At 38.9% G+C, this 19,773-nt stretch overlaps 1 protein-coding gene across 1 annotated transcript in view; it reads right to left on the bottom strand.

Moving 5' to 3' along the window:
* The window catches only part of LOC104943090 (cell adhesion molecule 2-like), a 171,117-nt gene continuing 151,344 nt past the window's right edge, over window positions 1-19,773 (bottom strand). The window contains exons 4-6 of the mRNA XM_010768409.1: window positions 7,352-7,504; window positions 5,036-5,219; window positions 1-25 (exon numbers count right to left, since the gene is read on the bottom strand). Of these exons, the coding sequence (XP_010766711.1) occupies window positions 1-25; window positions 5,036-5,219; window positions 7,352-7,504 (362 nt within the window). The remainder of the gene's footprint in view (window positions 26-5,035; window positions 5,220-7,351; window positions 7,505-19,773) is intronic.

Below are 19,773 nucleotides of genomic sequence, written 5' to 3'. Positions count from 1 at the left end.
TTACTGGGTGGGGGACTGAGGGGATCTGAGGGACAAAGAGACTGAGAAATAAGAATATTGGATTCCGTTCCACACACACAAGCTTATGTCCTTACATGCAGGCTGTCTGCTCCATCTGTCTGTTTTGCTCACACACACATATACACACACACACACAATATACACACACATATACACACACACACACCATATACACACACATATACTGTACACACACACCCACACACACCCACACCCACACACACACACACACACACACACACACACACACACACACACACCCACACTTAGCATACGCTGTCCGTTAACTGCATTGGAATGGGTGATGGACTGCTCCAGTGGCTCTGCCTGTAATATAATCTTTTCTATTCCCCCAGATCCCACACCAATATGTCACAATTGTCATTTATTTCCAGCATGGTCGCCCACAATCAGATGGCTTTTTGCATTGAACACACCCTGATGCTGTCAGGATGATGAACACTTCAAGAGCAGTCACATACACCGACACGTGCATACATGCATTGTTTATTGCTTTGCCCTTTATGTTTCCTTTTTTTCCATGTATATCTATTTTGGAGATTTTAAATGTGGAAAGAAAATCAAAACGGCTGTCTTTTTTATTAATACAAGAAAGTGATTCAATAAGTGACGGAGATGCATTTATTTTGTGACATTGGAGAACTAAATGTGTCAATCAAAATCTTGATAACTGACTTTTTCTTGAACAAAACACATTCTGAATATTCTTGACAAATGTTTGCACTGGGAGACAAACCGCTAATTATAAACGGACATCTACTTGTCTTGAAAGATAGGGTTCTTAACCTTAAAAACATACTTTTTTAAGTTTGTATTCAATTTTAGAGTTTGAAAATCAGATTTGTATGTGAGATCAACACAGCTTGTAATAGTAGGAGATGTTTTAAAGGGAGGCTGATAAATGTGTTGACACAGATCCAATATCATCTCCCAACTACAGTTAATTAAATGGAAAGATACCATGATAACTGCTTAAAAGTGTGTGCAAAAGCACCATTGATTTGGGCTTATCTGCTTGCTTATCTGGACCCTGGGAAGCCCTAATGCCAGATAGCAGGCAGAGCTGTCTGGGCTTAAGCCGGGGAAGAGAGGGTGTAATGGCAGACAAGGAGGGAGCTTTCAGTGAATTTAGCGAGGGGAGGAACGTCACCGCCGATCGAAACTCCTGATGAGGCCAAATGCAGATCTGACAAGAATCTGCTAATCTGACATTTGTATAAAGTCTCATGGTTCTGCTCTCTGTTTTTGGACAATGTTCCCAAGACCTCTGAACAAAGAGAAACAGGACAACACATTGCTGATGTTCTCTTCCTCATAATTTATATACATATAAGAACGGCCTCCTACAGTTTGATTTTTAGCATTTTACACGTTTTAAGGAATATAGAAAATATTATACATTTAATAAGAAGGGTGAACACACATTGCATTTATATAGTGATTTTTCAGTGGTTGGGACCCCTCAAAGCTCAAGTCAGCATTCGCCCATCCATCAATCAATTAACCAAATTGTATTTATATATCACAAATACACAAGGCAACAGACGAGGGATCGCTTTTTTTTTAGGTTAGAAAAGTGTCAAAAGAACTATAATTTGGGAAGACTAGGGGTAGAGGAATGTGAGAATTTGGTTAGGGATACTGCCAAATATCTGGAACAAACTACCAGACACCTGCAGGTCCGCTGCAACTCTTTTAAATCCAGGCTGAAGACTTTTCTTTTTGCCGCTGCTTTTAATTGAACTATTCACATCTTACACTGCACTGTAACCTTTATTCATGTACCTGTGTTATTCATGTTTTCTTATCTTTGCTTTTTAACATTTCTAATGTTCTTAATGTCTTTCATTTTTGTACAGCACTTTGAATTGCCTTGTGTTGAAAAGTGCTATATATAAACTTGTCTTTCTTTGCCTTGCCTTGCTCTCCCAGGAAAGACAGATGTGAAAAGTAGTCGTGCGTATAAAATAACAAAGACAGTCCAAATGTTACAAATGATAATGTGTGTATGCATGTATATATACGGTATATATAACAATTAAATGAAGATGGATCCATTCACAGGCAGAGGTTGTTAACAAGGTGCAACACTGGCGTCAGGAGCAATTTGGGGCGAAGTATCTTGCCCAAAGACAGACGACATGTGTCCTGTGGGGGCTGGAATCGAACCACCCACTAACACTAACACCCTACCTCACAGCCACAGTCGCCCCTATTAACGTCCTTTACGAGCAAAGAACTACAACCTTGTCGAAGTGAATAATATTCTGATATAAAATTGTAGAGGGAATAGTCTAGTGTGCCGCGTTGAGGAGAGAATTATAGTATCTGACCTTAATGAGAAGGCGGATCCTCTCGAGACTTCCTTCTCTTCAAACCACCAAGGATATCTCTTACTACCTGTTAACTTTCCGTGGTAAATTAGGAGAACATTATGCCCTCGCTAGGTTCCCATTTGCCTTACAGCTCTCTCTCTCTCTATCTCTCTCTCTCTCTCTCTCAGTAGTGGGCCACCGGGAGAAATAATAATCACCCGTAGAGACACAATAAGCCTGAAAGGAACAATAGTAACTCTGCTAATTAGTGTATATTCAATAAGCTTCATTTTCCTCAGTAGAGCAACAAGAGGGAATATAAAGTGGAGTGACAAACAGCTCAAATACAACAGCATGGTGGTTTGGGATTACGAAATTGTGAGAAAAACAGTAGTATCTGAAGCATTAAGCATTTAATGAATGAAAGGCATAATACATAACTTCTATAGAACGTACAGTGTTATAACTATTATAAAGGGAATCAAGTCATACATTAAATATCAATAAATAGTGATAAGAGAATGATGATAGAAATACTTTTTTAATTTAACATGTTGCCCTTACGGTGTTTGGAAGAAAACATTTTTAAGTTGCTAGGTAATCTTTTTGGTGTGTACATTGTAATCTTGTATTTTAAAAATGTATTAAAATAGAGTAAATACAAATATATTAAAACAACATAATTATACATTTATCTAAGAAGTGTCTTTGTGTTTCACAACCTGGATTTAATTGTTCTCTGAGTTTCAGTGATCTGTTGGGTTACACTAAGGGCTGGGTATTATTTAAAAACTAAGATACCAGTATCAATACATTACATTACATTACATGTCATTTTATCCAAAGCGACTTCAGTACTGTGGACAATCCCCACAGGAGCAATTTGGGGTGAAGTGTCATGCCCAGGGACACAACGACATGCTGACTGCAGTGGGACTCGAACTTGCTACCCCCTGATTCGAAGACCAGCACTCTATCTACTGAGCCATAGCCGCCCCTGTACCAGTACCCTTATAGTGATACCAATACCAATAAAGTACATTGTTTGATTTTAGTCATTTAAACAGATGCAGTAAGCTGAGTAAAATACCTCCACATACACACATTTTAAAAGTGTTAAAATGAAAAATAGTAATCATATCATTATTACAGTTATCATACCGTGCCAAACCTTACGCCACAGGCTGTAGTTTAGCTGCTGCAATAGAGGGCTGTGAGAAAATCCATACAAATAGTTGTTTTTTCTAGATGTGGGAACATCTGCCTTTAATCTACTTCGTTAAACAGCATAAAGATCTTTGTTAAAAAGTTCTGCAACTGTGCTGATGATCTGTGACAGTCTGCCCCACTGGGTTCTGCATTTTATTTGATACAAAACCGCCTCTGTTTTTCTCGTCCTCAAAAAACTCATTTCATGTCCCCAGCTCTCTTTTCTTCAATATTCTGTCTCATTTGCTCTCGCTCTCTCCCGTTCAAACAATTACAAAGCGGATGGTTCATCAAGTAGAACAGAGCGGGGGCAGGGTGGAAATGAGGTGTGTAGTCCAGTCAGTGTGATTTAGAACATCTCTCTGATAACAAGCGAGGTTCATGTATCGGTCTCAGGCCAGAGGACACATGCTGAATCTGCTCTATTAGTAACAACTTGTTCAGAACTAAAATACTCTGGAGAGACTTCGACAACCATTACCATCAAAGTATTCTAAAACACAAATGCACATTTTCAGGCACATTTATGCTCAGTTTGTTTATCAAAAAGCACTGTCTGAGCCATGTTGTCTGTGTTTGTCAATATGTTTTCAACACGGTGGATATAGGGATGTCTCTCCATACACAACATTAAGTTGTAGGCTTGGTTAAGTAGTTAAAGAGCAACCATTGGGTGGGATTGGACAATACATCTGTTAATAGTCATTACTGTAGAGATCACTAAAAGCAAAGAATGATTAATGGTATATTTTTAACACTAGAGTAAAAAAATAAATTACACCATTGAGAAAAGGCTAATGAGAAAAAATATGTAGTCCAATATTTTTTTCTAAAAAATGATTTGTAGAAAAACATGAGTAATGTGTGTCATTTGATGCTAACTGATAACACTAACAACGTTACAGCCAGATAAATACTTAATTAATGCTATTTTAAAAAATGCTCTAATTTACAACTGTTGTGGTAATGCAAAGCTACGTAGTGACTAACATCCTACTGGGAAATCACCTCCTCTAACTATATTTTACCGTCGTTTCTGATCCTAATAAACTGAGATTTGGGAGAACATTAACTCATCATATTTCATTTTAATAAAAAAAATGTTATGTCAAATCTGAATCTGCATGGTGACAAGCAACAAATCTCCCTGTCAGGAAAAGTAAAGTTGCCTACTATGCTTAAAGGTAAATTCCGTTACTGGTCTTCTTTATTTTTGAAACAAATTTGATTTCAGCTGTGTTTCTGACTTTGTGTTATTGTGACTTGGATATGTGACGCAACTAAGTCATGGCGGGTGTAATGCTCAGGACCCAAGGAAGTGCAGTGTCCAGTGTAAAGTTGGTTATTATAGAGATGCTGCAAAGTGCATTGCCACAGGCGAAGTATTCGGTCTGTTGCGATTTAAAATACCAAAGGTGAAACCCTGCACATACGGTCTGTATAATATTACCCTCACTGTATTTGTGAACCCATAGCAGTGATGCAGAAGAACATTCAGATTCAGATGTTGCTTACCTTTGACCTCCTTTTCATTCCTGAACCAGCGCAGGTCGGCGGCGGGCTTGCTGCCCTGGGTCATGCAGGTCAGAGTGATTTGGTCTCCCTCCAAGGCGGGCTTCGTCAGGCCGTCGATCTCTGGCTTCTCCGGGACACCTGAAGGGTGGAAACGTAGAAATCACAGCGATGGAACTAATTCACACACAGCGGCATGTCATTATGCAACGATAATATTGTTATGCCTTATTTGAAATTCTCCTCCAGCTCGGGCTCCTGCAGGGCGATGAGAGAGCAGACTACAGAGCAGCAGCCTGCTCCACAACGCACCAGGGAGGATTCTCGCTGACACAGTGCTGGATGGTCTCTCTCACCATTGGGCCGTCTAGTCGTTAAGGGTCAGTTCACCCAAATTACAGAAAAACACATATTTTCTCCCATACATCTAGAGGTAGCTAGCCAGGCAGATCGTTTGTTTTTCCTTTATCTATGTTGGGAGATATCTGTCTGTGTTCAACTCAAATACAATCAAAGTAAATAAGTTTTCCTTTTTATGCTAACAGATTGAATTATTACTCTTTTTGAACTATTAACCACCCAATAAATAGTGAGAACAGAAAACAAAAAATTCCAGCTAAATAGCACAAGGTCTAAGTTAAAATAGGTTTCTTTGTGTGTGTTTGTGTAAATCACGGTAAGCAAACACAAGTGACCGCAGAGGAGGCTACGAGGTTGTACAGAAGATGTTAATTACTGGCCTTTCCCAAATGAGTGTTTTAAGTGTGTAGGGCCCTTCTAATGTCAATGAGCAATACGTCTGCCTCAGGCAGAGTCACTGAAAGGTCTGTCAGTCAATGCCATCGACTGGCTCTGGCCTTGTCTCTCTCATCACCTCCTGTAAGATTTATTTTCAGAAGCAAAGGTCCTTCTGTTTTCTGTTTACTATTCTCTAAGGGAAGAAACAGTAAGTACAGTATGCAGTGAGATCTATCCCTCCTCATCCAATTTAATACTATACATATTTCCCAATGTGTTCAAAGGATGGGCTTTATATCTAAGTACTGTGCTGTATGTGTACGTGAGTGAATGAGGCAGTGTGGCCTGCCTCAGGAAAGGGTTTGATGGTTTTCCCCCAAGACTGAAGGAGAGCAGATCAAATACTAAGTTCATCTTAAACAGTGACGTTCCCCTTGGTTTGCTAGGGGCCGCTAATCCTTCTCCCTCTCTGTGTGTGCATGTGAGTGTGTAGTATTATGGGTGTGTGTGTTTCTCTGCTCATTTGTGCATCATTGATTTGTATGTGCTGTGTTATATTTGTTGGTCTGCCGCTCAAGCATTTTCAAGAAATGACAATTAAATGAGAGCTCCATTTGTGATGCAAGATGGTTCTCATTGATATCTCTTTAAGATCTATTTAATCAAATCATTTTTGTGATTTATTTCCCAATAGTTAGGTATTTTGTCTCCAAATAAATTCCAAAGTATTCCTATTATCATTCCTAGCACTCACCGTCCAGAAACAGACTTATTTTTTTATGTTAATTACATCTCCCAGCCATTAACTATTGTTCAGTATTGCAAAAACATAATTTTCTCTGTAGCCTTATTGAGCAGTAGCCTTTAATGTCTCTAATTCTCTAAATGCTTGTTAACATAGAGAGGCTGCTAATGGTCCTGGAGTGCACTAGGACATCTATTAACATTAGCGGGAACTAATTGGCAAGATAATAATCCCAGTGGCAGGAAATGAGACAATGCTATGTTTGTGTGGGGGTGATGATCACAACAAAACCATTACCGAAGAGTCCAATATTATGTTTTTATTTGTCAGCAGATGCTGGCATAAGCAACAGGCTATTTGTATCAACGGTTCATTTTTTCTGAAATACTTAGCGCAACAAATTAACCCATTTATTGTTAGTAATGAAAAATCAACAAAAAACACTATTAGCTATGTTGGTAACCTCCAGTAATTGGAAGAACAAACAATAAAATAAATAAAACGAACCCTGAAAAAAAACATGTTGTTCTTGCTTATGTTCAGAATTTGTTTCAAATGTGTAATTGGGTATGGATTTTGCAATTTGAAAAACTGTATGTAAATATAGTCACGCTGATAAAGATATTTTAATTGAATTGGAAGAACAGAAGCTTATCTATGACTTATGTTCTTCCCACTTATATACCAATTCTTAAGTCCACCTATATTTTAAAGTAATTGTGGCCAATTATTTACAAATGAACATTTCCTTCAAGCAGGAATTGTATTAAATGTTTAAAAAGGTACTCACCGAGAACAGTCAGGTAGGCTTTGGCCGTTCTCACAGGCATGGTGAAGAGGGAGCAGGTGTACATGCCTTCATCCGTCAGCGTGACATCACTCATGCTGATGGTCAGCTCGGACAACGACGCATGCATCAGCTCAATCCTGTTGTCCCTTAAAGCTGCACAGAGAGACAGACAGACAGTCAGTAAACCTTATAAACCAGAAACCGTGTGAAAGGTTGATGTGTGTCAAGTGCGTTTTGGTGTCTCTTGGGGAACACAATGCACAGAAACATTCAAAAGGACAGAGAAAATCAAAGAAAGATGGAAGAAGGAGCAGGCGGCCAACACATCAACCAATCTGAGATGGTTACAGCAAAGCACAAATCTAAAAAAAAGATCAGTAGTCTAATCATATTTTTCCTGTCTCTCTTAACTCGTGCATATTGTTGAAAAAAACACAGTTTGATCTTTACCACAAACACATTAAACACTTACAACCCTATCAACATGCATTTGACAATTTAGATATTTGCAATATTTACACACATGTATAAGCAGTGTTGCTTATTCATTTTGAATACTAATCTCTGTGATATCGTATAGGTTTTGCTAATTGTAAAATTAAAAAAGGTTTGAGGTAGTCAAACCAGGCTGTGTAAGCAATATATGCATGAATGTATTTAAATGCATAAAAAGTCTAAAATGGTATCGAAATATAAGTTCAAAACAGAACTTTCTGTCGAATCAGAAAATGAACGCATCGGTGCACCTTTACAGAAAACAAGACTGATGGCCTTGTCTGGTGGAAACCATCGTAGACATTTTACTTATATGAAAATGTAATCTTTCAAAAGACATAACGGGAATGGAAATCAATACTGCAATAACTGGCTGAAAAGATGGCCTAATGAGAATTTGGCAAGATGTGAGGGTTGAAATGGATTTGCTGAAATTGGCTGGCTTGTTGAAACATACTCCATGGTATTCAAAGAAGACTTTCTACTTCATATCTGTGATAGCAATGTTCCAGAATGGGGTGGCACCTTGAAAATGACGGGATTCATGCCTGCATTAGTATAAAAAACCACACAGCACAAAATAATTGTTTTCATTTTGTTTGTAGAGGGTGATAAAAAGTGCATTCATTTTGTTTCACTGGCCTTGGTGCTCGAGAGATTTATGCAGGCCTTTCGTTTGCAAGTGCACCACCTTTCTACAAACCTTATTTAATATGAGTATCTCTCCATCACAGTGACTCTGAGCACACTTTGTTCAAGTGCAGTGAACCGTGTGTGTGTGTGTTGTTGTGTGTTTGTGTGACTGCAGCAGAGAAGAGGCATGATTATTTGTGAAAAAGTGTCCATGTTTTCTTATTTGTGAGGCCACAGGCAATTCTAATCTTAAGGTAATTGGAGGTAAATGATACAAAAACTAAAGCACCCTGGGTGTGTAACTTGTCTACAAAGACTAAATGACATTAGTCTTTTTGTAGAGTACTTTCAAAAGATCCTGGGTGGCTGAACGGTGAATAATCAAAATCAATGTATCTGAAGACCTGAAAAAGGTGTTTTTAACATCCTCAAGAAGCTTTTTCCATATTCCTTCCCCCACCTGCACACATCATGCAACTTTGTCTCAAACTATGACGCAAACCTTTATTTTCTATACCTGTTGTTAGTTTTTGATTAGATCAATTACATTTATTTATAAGAATAACAGGAATATAAGAAAGTGTTTTGTTTTTCACCAAGAGTGTCAATCACAGTAATAGTCAATTAACTTTAAAAATAGTTTCTTAGTAACTTGTGACAATTAATTGCATCGCTACAGGTCTGACTCATAGTTTTGATTGATTCAATCAACGCAGACTGCCACAATCTCCGCGTTTTCACCCACTTACGGCTGTAATTTGTCAGTCACTGGTAAACGTCTTGCCGTGGAGGTGACTGAATGGAGGGGTTTGGCACCTGAGCTGCATTCAGTTTCCAGTGTCTGTGTATAGTGGGAGGCTGTGGCTCAGTGGGGTAGTGCGCTGAACTTAATGCGCTGAACTGCAGTCAGCATGTCGTTGTGTCCCTGGGCAAGACACTGCACCCCAAATTGCTCCTGTGGGGATTGCCCACAGTACTGAATGTATGTAAGTCACTTTGGATAAAAGCGTCTAACAAGTGACATGTAATGTAATATGTTTGCATTGCTGCATTGATCACAGAGATGAAAAAAATGCTGAGAAATGTCAGCGTTCACGCTATCTCATGTCATTTGGTCTGCAGAGGGATGGATAGCTTTGCTTTGCCGCTTCCACNCACACGTATAAACCCCATGTTATCTTATCTTAAGACAAAGGACAGATTATTTGGATGGATTCTAGACAAAGCATATACGGTACTCTCCTTGCCTCTGTATTTCTTTCTGTCAGTTTCTCTCCTTCCTCCAACCCCCACAGACCTCATTCTGTCGACTCTAACCTATGAATGTGTACACTTTAAATAATGCTGCTTTTCTACTGTTGTCTTATTTGCTTAGGGCAAAGAAATGTGAGAAGGCAAATGTCAGAAAATACATTCACTGTTGCTGGCTTGTTGGCTGTCGTGATGCAGCTCTGCTTTCTTGCTTCGCTTCCTTCAACAGCCAAAGTAATTTGTGAGACAAAATCTGAAGTGGATAGATTGATAGTTTTAAGACTTGTTGGTCTTCTTATGCAAGGTAATGAAACCTTAGTGATGATATTTTATTTATATCCAAGGATGAGAGAGCCAAATGAAATGTGACTGGGCTGTAAAAACTTTATTGATTAATAATATGACAACTTCCTGATAGGTCTGCATGATACGGCATTGAGCCTACATACTAATATAGGTTCCTTTTGAATCTGAAGATCCTGATCATTTCAATTAGTTTTTGCATTTAGAAATCCGATCAAGCTTTAAGCTTTAAGCGTTAAGTTACAGGCAGAGATCGGGACAGTTTAGATGCCAAAATGCAGGATCAAGCTGATCCCCCTGGAAGGGTGGATTTAAAAAAAAACATGAAAGGTGTTTTATATAACCATGAAATCCTGATATAACTGGTAAGGATGCTATAATACAGTTGAAATATGAAAACATTTAAACATTTTGTTTGATGAAATAAACCTTAAAAAAGGCCCAAATCAATGGTTTTGTCTGTTGAGTGTTAGATTTCTGATTCATAGCAAATTTGTCTCATTTCAAATGATTATCAATTAATAAACTTGATTTATTGTGTGTTTATAGTGTGAACAATTTGGCGAAATGTAGCATTTTGTTTTCAGTTAGAACCAAACTGAATACCCCATTACTAATAGACCCCCCTCAGTACTATACCATTTCTCTTTGAAACATGAAAACAAAGATTTGGCAAATATGCAATATCATTTTTATAGGATTTTAATATTAAAAAACTGAAATGTAACCTTCGATTTGTCCTTCTACTCTATGCCCAGTTAAAGGTTGGCTATCGACAGAGAGAGGAATGTATCTTTGCTTTTGTCTGTGAAGGCTCTGCTGCTGCCTGTCATCCATTAGAGACCATTAGTCACTCCAGAATGTGTTCACAGACGACCGCATTGTCTGCAACAAAGCGCAGCGGATTTCTGTTTCACAATAACTACTTACTGAATGTACAATCATATTTTTGCTCATTAAGCCTTCATCTGCGTCTCTCCGTGAACATACAAAGAGAGACTGAAAGGAAAGCTGAACTCGTCAGCATCAAAGTTTGATTTGTTTTGCAACTAATGGTCAATGCACCTCCGTCTGTTTTGCTGCTGAAGCACATAAAGATTACTGTTTGTGTGGGTGTGTGAGTGTGTGTGTGTGTGTGTGTGTGTGTGTGTGTGTGTGTGTGTGTGTGTGTGTGTGTGAGAGAGAAAAACCGAGAGAGAGATTTCTTTCAAACATCCGATTTCCCTAACACAAAGTACCTTGAGACGTGACAATGTTATGAGTTTGCCGAAGTGATGCAGTTAGATAATCAGAACCGCAGTGAGGGCGGAAAAGATACCGCTTCTTATTCTGAGGGCTGATGACCGGGCTGAGGTTCGCCTGAAAGCAGCCATGACCGCTCAGATAACAGAAAGTAAACGATCATAACACCAAAGCCACAAGGTCCTCTGTTCCCAAACACTATAATCAAAAAGGGTTAGAGCAAAGAGGGGAAGAGTCAGCTTTGTCTAAAAAAAGAAAACAAGCTCTATAGAGGATGAGAAGAAAGGCACATCATTGAAAAGGAAAAGTGAGACAGATGGAAGCTGCATAGAGAGAGAAGGTCAAATATGTCATGTTTCTTTTAAATTAAAAGGGACATTTTCATTCTGAGGGAAGACATTCTGTCAGCCGGTAAAACAGTCTTATTGAAAGTATGATGTTACATTCAATTATAATCTTTGAACCATTAATGAGTAGCAGGTTAATCACATTTTAAAAGGTGTGTTTCCACCAAATTATTTCCTCTCACCTCCCACTCAGAAGCTCTTTTTTTCCAATGAAAGACTCTTTCTACTTCACATTACCTTCTCCCAAACATCCTGCCAATTATTTGTGTTTTTTTTTAATTCAAAATGTCGCAAATCATACTGCACTGCAGAGCTATTTGACAACTTATGAGTGCTCCACAAGAACAGTCACAAAAACATGGCACAACAACCTTTTTTTCCCTGCTGCAAGAACAAATAGTAGTTAAGGACTTAGTACTTTGGTTATGTATCAAAATCTGACTACTTCAAATGGTAATGGTGAAAGCTGCATGTGTTTCATTTTGATCATGGAACCATATAGAGCAAAATGGTTTAAGGCTCCAAAATGTTATAAACGATGTGTAAAATTGACTGTGAAATTCATAAAGGGGTTTCCAGCTCAATATGGGGATACGTACTATTATCTGACAGAGATGCTGGTTTTTTGACAAAGTATGTTGCCATAGCAACACTAAAATTGTAACAAATCACTGTGTACAACGTCTTAATTGTCAGCATCACAGTTTTTCACGGCTACTCTCCATCATTAAGCGTGAGTGTGTGCATGAAAGACATCTAAGGAAGATTTTATTGTATCAGCATACGGAGTGTAATAAAATATTTCTCACTCACTTTAAGCCTATGATGAAATCACATTTCCCTTCTCTCTTCCCACTCCTGCCCTTTCCTCTCCCATCATTTCCACTGGCCTCCCCTCTCCTTACTCCCCCTTCTCCGTGTCCCCCTTTCTACCCAGGGACAGTATGTATTAGTATAGAGCCTTGGCAGGTGTTTGCTCATTCAACTGACACACTTTTATAATGAGAAAAGTGCAAATTTCAGAATATACATTCAACTGCATGTGTCTGGATGTGACTGTTCTCCTTTCCTTGTCAACAACCCATCTGGAGGCTTGAGCTTCTGTGTGTATGAGCGTGTGTGTGTGTGAGGAAGCGATAGAGAGAAAGAGAGAGAGAGAAGCCCCAGCATGCTATGTTTATTGAATAGCTTAATGTATATTCTGTATCTCAGCCTTTTCCTTAACCTCAATTACCTGTTATACCTTTCCGAAAGGCACACCAGCTTTTTAATATGTAAAATGTGCCATTCTCCATACAGTAATTGGCTGTATGGAATGTGACAGAAATGATTTCCTTTCATCAGTTTCTACCTGCCATGCAGAGTTCAGTGGGACAGCTCCACCAGCCCCACTTCATTAAGTCCTTGTGTGAAGTGGGTCAGGGAGGAGACAGCTCTCGCCTATAGACCCCATTGTGTTTTTCCGAAGCATACATTTCCCCCCTCGAGCTCCGGAATAGAACAAATGCCTTCGTCTATGAGGATATTCTTATTTTTTCTAGGATACCCTCTATGGCTATCTTTCAAAAGCGCTTGAAAGAAAATGGACAGTGTTTGTAGAGCTATACACTATCATTTTGATAACGCTTAAAAAAACTGGTTTCTTTCCCTTTTCATTTTGTGCTCCAGAACTTTCTCCCAGAAGAGAGAAAGACTAAGCCTGTCACTAAGTGTTGGCTAATTATTCCCATTTGCCTCAGGTATTTTTCTGTACAAACCTGCAGATGATAAGTGTCTCCACTAATAAAGGCAGTAATAACTGGATATATTGCTTCATTTGACAATGTAGTCTCTTTCTCTCCGTAAACCTGCTTTGCAGCTGAACAGAGAAAGAAACAAAGCTGACATTTACTTGACACCAGTTTCTCTGATCCATAACAACAACGCCAATGACAACTATACAGATCTGTGCTTTTAATCATTATACGTGTCTGCACATTCAAAATGTGATCAAAAGAAACATTTGTTGTTTCTTTTTAAACTAAAGCTGAATGATATACTGAACCGCTGTGTGCAAAGAGAAGTGACAAAGAAAGCAGACGCAGAAAGCTCAAGGTCAAAGAAAAGTTTGTCTGTGTCTTTCAGAGGTGATAACTGCTTCCAAAAGCTCTCATAAAACGCCTCCTTAATTCCTCCCCTTTATCCCACCAAGGCCTATATTCTGTCACCTTTTTTTCTCTTTTCCTTCCTCTCATGTTTTATGGTGCTTGTCTTGGGGAGAGGGGACTTGTTAGGGATCTTCGGAGATTTACAGTCAAGTTTTTTCTATCAGAGAGAACACCGTACCAATCTTCCGGCCGATATGAAAGGATGTTTCATAGAAGTGCTCTTCCAGGAAATAAAATACAAAAAGACAGCTGTCTGAAAAGTTTAACTTTCCTGCAAAGATTACGTTTGGAGAGAGAAAGTTCTGCTATCTGTTCAATAAAAAAGTCTGTCAAGCATTTCTTATTTTTGTATTTGCTTTGGAAAACTTTAAAAAGCCTATCCCCTAAATTGCTCAGGCACAGATACTCTGAATGCATCAAAGCTCTCATGGCTGCATACTAGCGAGGTGGAATGCCTAACATTTCACATGCACACACGAATATGTGCACTTACATACACACAAACACATTACTCACACAACCCAAAAACAGCCAGCAAATGGATTCAGACAGCTGAATATTTCACATCGGAGCACCCGAATAGCTTCACATTTAGCAGATCAGGGGCCTTAAAACGAGCAGTTGGCCCTTAGCTGCTCACCCAGAACACTAATCTTAATGTTTAAACAGTTTCAATCAAACTGCAGATGGCACAGCATGGGCAGACATGTCCACCAGTAGGCACTTTGGTAACTTTGCAAAAAGTATCATATACTATAATTAGAAATGGTTGCAATTTTTGGAAACAAGCTTCAAAAAGCAAGTTAAACGCCCATGCATGTAACCACTTTTTACATTCATTTATATTTGTATATTGTACATTTTTACGTGGAGCATCTCACTTTGTATGTCTAATAGGGCTGAACGATTAATCGATTTTAAATGATGCAATTATCAAATCGTAAAGCAAGCAATTTCTTTTTGTTTAAAAAAAAAGAAAAAGTTTTCGTCTTGTGTGTCAGTCACCCACACCAATCAGAAGTGCTGTGCTCCACATGTACCAGTCATTGTTAACCAATCAGAAGTGGCCCATGATAGTAGGTGATAGACAGATTGATCCAATCACCTGCCAAGTATTTTTGAAAGTGCCTGCCCTTTCCAAATGGCTTCCAATGGAGCTTTGCTAGATGGTTTGGTGAAACAAACCATCTGAGTCAGGTTAGTAATGCTCCATCACATGTTTCTATTACAGGGTGAATCTTAAACTGAAGCTTGACTTTAAAGCAACCCAACGGAAGTTTCATGTAAGTTTAGTTCTTTCACTCGTAGCTCGGGCTGCGGGGGTGCTTGAGACGGGAGCATGTTGATACGACCTTCCTAGCTGGAGATATGGCTGCATGTTACAATAAACTTCCGTTGGGTCGCTAAAAAGCAAATATCGCAAATCGAATCACAATCGCAATATTTGTCAGAAAAATCGCAATTAGATTTTTTNNNGTGTACAGTGTACAATATCTACACCAAAAATGTCAAATTACACAAAAGAAAGCTGTGACTCATGAGGTATATGTCTGACGTCAGTTAGACCCTCCAGAAAAACGCGATCGCAGAATTTACCGCATAATCAGCAAAATGGCGCAGATATTTAAAAGGTCGCATATTTATCAAAAAGCCGCATAATCCACGCATTTTTCCACACACAGTTGAGAAAAAAAAAAGTTAACTCGTATTGACGTGAAGTAGTGATGATGATGACGTGACGTCATCAGCTCGCGCATCACAGAAGGTAAACAACACCGTAGAGTGAACGTGTGGAACTCACACGACGAACATTTCTGCTAAAGACCGGGCAAAGCAGTACCCCGATGTCTTTCACGAAAGTGGGGGGAAACTATTCTGCACCCCGTGCAACTGTGTGTTGGAGCATACGTCTGAGAGAAAATCGACGGTGACGACCCACTTTGATTCATTCAAACATTCGAAAATGCTTTCTGCTGCTGCGGACAAGAAAGCCAAACAACTCACGTTCAGCGAGGCATCAACCTCCAAAACCCTTTCGAGGGCTACAAGAAACGAAGTGAGTAGCCTACAAGATTGAAGCTGGTCAGATAACGAACGAGTAAATGAAAACAGAATGAGGCACGCGCGCGTGTGTGTGTGTGTGTGCGTGTGTGGTGTGTGCGTGTGCGTGTGTGTTTGTGTGTGTGTGTGATTAAAATAGCCCAATTGCTTTTACAATAAATAAACATTGAATGTGTTTAATTGAATAGGAAAGGGGTTTAACATTAGTGGCAGGTTGTGTGTGAGAGAGAATAAATAAGACAGCCCAATATTTAAAAAGAAATCTATTATTTTTCGCAACTTTCCGCATATTTCGCAACTTCCCGCAATTTCACCGCATAAAATGACATAAAAACCCCGCATGTTTAATCGCATAATCAAGGATTTTTGCCCGCGTTTTTCTGGAGGGTCTAATTAATGCGATACAGAAGATAACATAGGACATGACAGCTTTGCCGCGACCAGTTAGTGTCTATAAGGTTACACAGGTGGCTACACAGCTGGATATATAAGCTTCTCAGACTGAGTGATTCACAGAGTGTCAGACAGCAGGGTGGTCCCGTGATTGGAGACAAGGTCGAGAGTTTGATCTGCTCAAGAGCTAGTGTGAATTCATCATGTATTCTGTCAAAGTGTCCTTGAGGTGGAACACATATCCACAATTCTTCACTTGTTCAGAGCATCAGAACACCTTTGAAGACACAGATAGACACCGCCATTGTTTAGCCGATGGAACACAACATGTTGTTTTGTAACTTCCCGTAACAGAAGCTAACATATCAGACGGGTGCGTCATCACCCCCTCGCTCTGGGACTCTCCCTCCCACTGTGACGATTTTCACACAAACACCTTCCCTTTTTTCTCAGGAACATGTCATACACACAGTCTTCTGACCTTTTTCACAGTCTATCAACATGCGTCCCGATTCCAAGTTGTATCTCAAATGTGATATACCAATGTTTCATAACGCTTTTATTCCCTGGAAAATCAGCGTCCAGTATTCACCAGGAAATTAAATGACACAGCCTATGTTGGGAAATAAATCACAAACCTTACAGTATATCTGCCTAATAAAGCACTTAAGAGGATTGATAGTCTCATGTAAGTCAAACTATTTTGAGTTGAAGTAATAAAAACTCAATTAAAAGTATTGGATTTCCACAGTCTCCTTTATTGGAAGGCAAATCCGCTCATAGCCATATTCTGCCATTCAGAATGAAATAATGACTGTTTTGTTTGGCAAAGTGATTGCAAAAAATGTCATCTTGACATTGTGGAAAATGGATTCTGTACCCATATGATTCTGGTCAAAATAAATGACAAATATATTACATCTGGAGAGATTTTAGCTTTGTTAAATAGGATCAAGGACTGTGTACTAAAACATTTTTGGGATAACGGTTTAATGGGGGTTTCATCCACTGCAGACATTCCTCAGACATATATTACTTTTACTTCTACTATGCAGATATACACTAACGCCTTTGTACTTTTGAAAGAATGCGGCGTTGCCTTGTTTTTAATTAAATTATTACAGATGTGCTTACTTATTGGTGTTTTCCTTTATTCATTTGTTTGTTCATATTTCAGCTACTCTATGAAAAAAATAGAAACTCAAACAAAAAAGAAAGCAGTAATCCTTGATATATCTATGGATATATGCATTTGCCATGACAACCTCAACATTGTTTTAATGGATACTATCTGAATATGAAATCATGTGGAGCTCATGCTGCAACTAACTGATAACATACAATAAGGACAAGTCATGAATAAATGTATATAATATATTCCATTCAGACACTATGCTGGGAGAATTGGTAATAACACAAAATGATTTTTTTCAGTTACAATGACCTTTAATAAACTGAACCACAGGAATTAGAAATATTAATATAAATAATATTATTACTATGCAAATATCCATAAATTGGGTTCTCTCCTTTCTGGCTCTCATAGCGGAAAAGATAAAGCTTCTATTTCTCTGCTTTGTTATGTTTGTTTCTGAAGTGAACTGTATGTTAATTTCCGTGTGTGAGCACATTTCCAATCTAAACTGGCTCTTTTGACGTGATAAGACTCCTGCTGTGAGCAAATTGAATGCAACCCCTGCAGAGGGTGGAGCTACCTTTGTATTCAGCGCTGGTGTACAACTACCTCAGGACAGTCATTTCTGATCTGTAGATATGAAATTAATTAACCGGCACCAGAGAGGCTGGCTATGGCAGTGCTGTTGTCATTTACATACAGTAATTAGACCGGGCAGCTGTTGGAGCTGCCAGCACAAAGTTGATGTCAAATTCAGCAACTAAAGTCAGATCAACAAAATATCACCTCCTTCTCCAAGGAGATATTAGGTGCTGTTTAAGCACAGCATGACACAGAGAAGGCAGTTTGGTAGGAACCACGAGCTGTCAGAGGGGAGAGTGACATCTTTTTGGCTTGTTTTTGAGGTCGAAGGAAGATATAATCGCATCTGGGGTGTGAAAGAGGTAACAGACGTTTATAAGGTGATGACAAATCATCCAGGTAGGAATGTCTCCTTTGATAGCACCTTCTTGTTCGAACAAAGCACTACAGGAAATAAACATGCCAGAGCTCACAGGAGTTTTTCCCTTTGTGTATGTTTTGCAAAAACACACACACTAATTTCAAATCTGTGACCACAGGCCGATATCATTTATCCATCATTCCTGCCATTGATTCAGCCACATACATTCAAAGGTCTGAAATATAAACTTCTGCCCATTATCTGAGTGTAAGCTGCAGCTCAAGCTCGATCAGGCCAGAATGGCGAGCGATCTCACTCTCCTCTCTGAACCAAGGGCAGACATCTCATGGTGTTACTGTATGTCAGGAGTAAAGCTGGCCTTCATGAATACTTCATACAGTGCCATCTTCCAGCCGGTGAAAGAGAGCAGAATAAGATGAGAGCAAATCCTAGTTAGGATAAGGACAGAGTTCATTTTTTGACCGATAGGTGAAGGAGGGGGAAGTGAGGCCGAGGCAGAAATGAATAATAAATAACGCTACTTTCTAGCTAAAGAGGAACTGTTTCTTAAACCCTGAGATTTAAGTGGACAATTGGGAAACAGGTAAGTGAAGCTGCACAGTTTTGTACATACAAAGTAAGAAAGTGGTTTTCTTTGTGTACTTGTATTTTACTTTTTGTATGATCAATGGTAATTATGCTGCATGTAAGCGTGGTCAGTGTGGAAGTGTTGGCTGAAAGTGAGCATTGTAATATATAGGGATGTAACGATACAAAAAACTCACGGCACGATAATATCGCGATAAAAAGTCCACGGTACGATGTTTATCACACTATTGAAAAATAAAGGAAAAAAATGTGATTTTTTTTTTACTTTCTTTTTTTCTTTCATTAAATAATAAATCTGATTTGTACAGCATTTTAGGAGGATAGTAGTATTTTAAAGTGTCAACAATATAATAATCAGACCCTGCAATAGAATAAATCAAGTTTCACTTTAGTTTTTCAAGTAACTCAACTCTAACTCCCTCACTCAGCATCATCAAGGTTATGTTTTAGGAATATGAGCATGTCCACATTTCCAGGTAGAAGCTGGGATGTTTGGGCGTTTACAATATCCCCTGCTGTGGAAAAAACTCTCTTGCTTGGTACTGATGTTGCTGGGACAGAGAGATATGCTTTGGCATGGGTGACAGCAGTGGGTCAAACTGTGCATTGTCTCACCACTTCAAAAACAATACAGTTGTTGCCAAGAAGGTGAGGCTTATTGACAGGGCGAGATATAAATATACTGTTGGTACTTGTCAATGTCTCATGTAGCCCTGTAAATACGATGTCCTTTTGTGTTATCTGTTGTTGTATGTTCATGTTGTAACCTACTTGTTGCCATGTTGGACAGGCCTCCCTTGAAAAAGAGAATGATGATCTCAATGGGACCATCTGGTTAAATAAAGGTTTAAAAAAAAAAAAAA

The sequence above is a fragment of the Notothenia coriiceps genome, unplaced genomic scaffold, assembly GCF_000735185.1.
Source record: "Notothenia coriiceps isolate Sejong01 unplaced genomic scaffold, NC01 NC01_scaffold00005700, whole genome shotgun sequence".
Taxonomy (NCBI): Eukaryota; Metazoa; Chordata; class Actinopteri; order Perciformes; family Nototheniidae; genus Notothenia; species Notothenia coriiceps.
The sequence above is the reverse complement of the archived record's forward strand: the minus strand, read 5'-3'. Positions and strand labels throughout refer to the sequence as shown.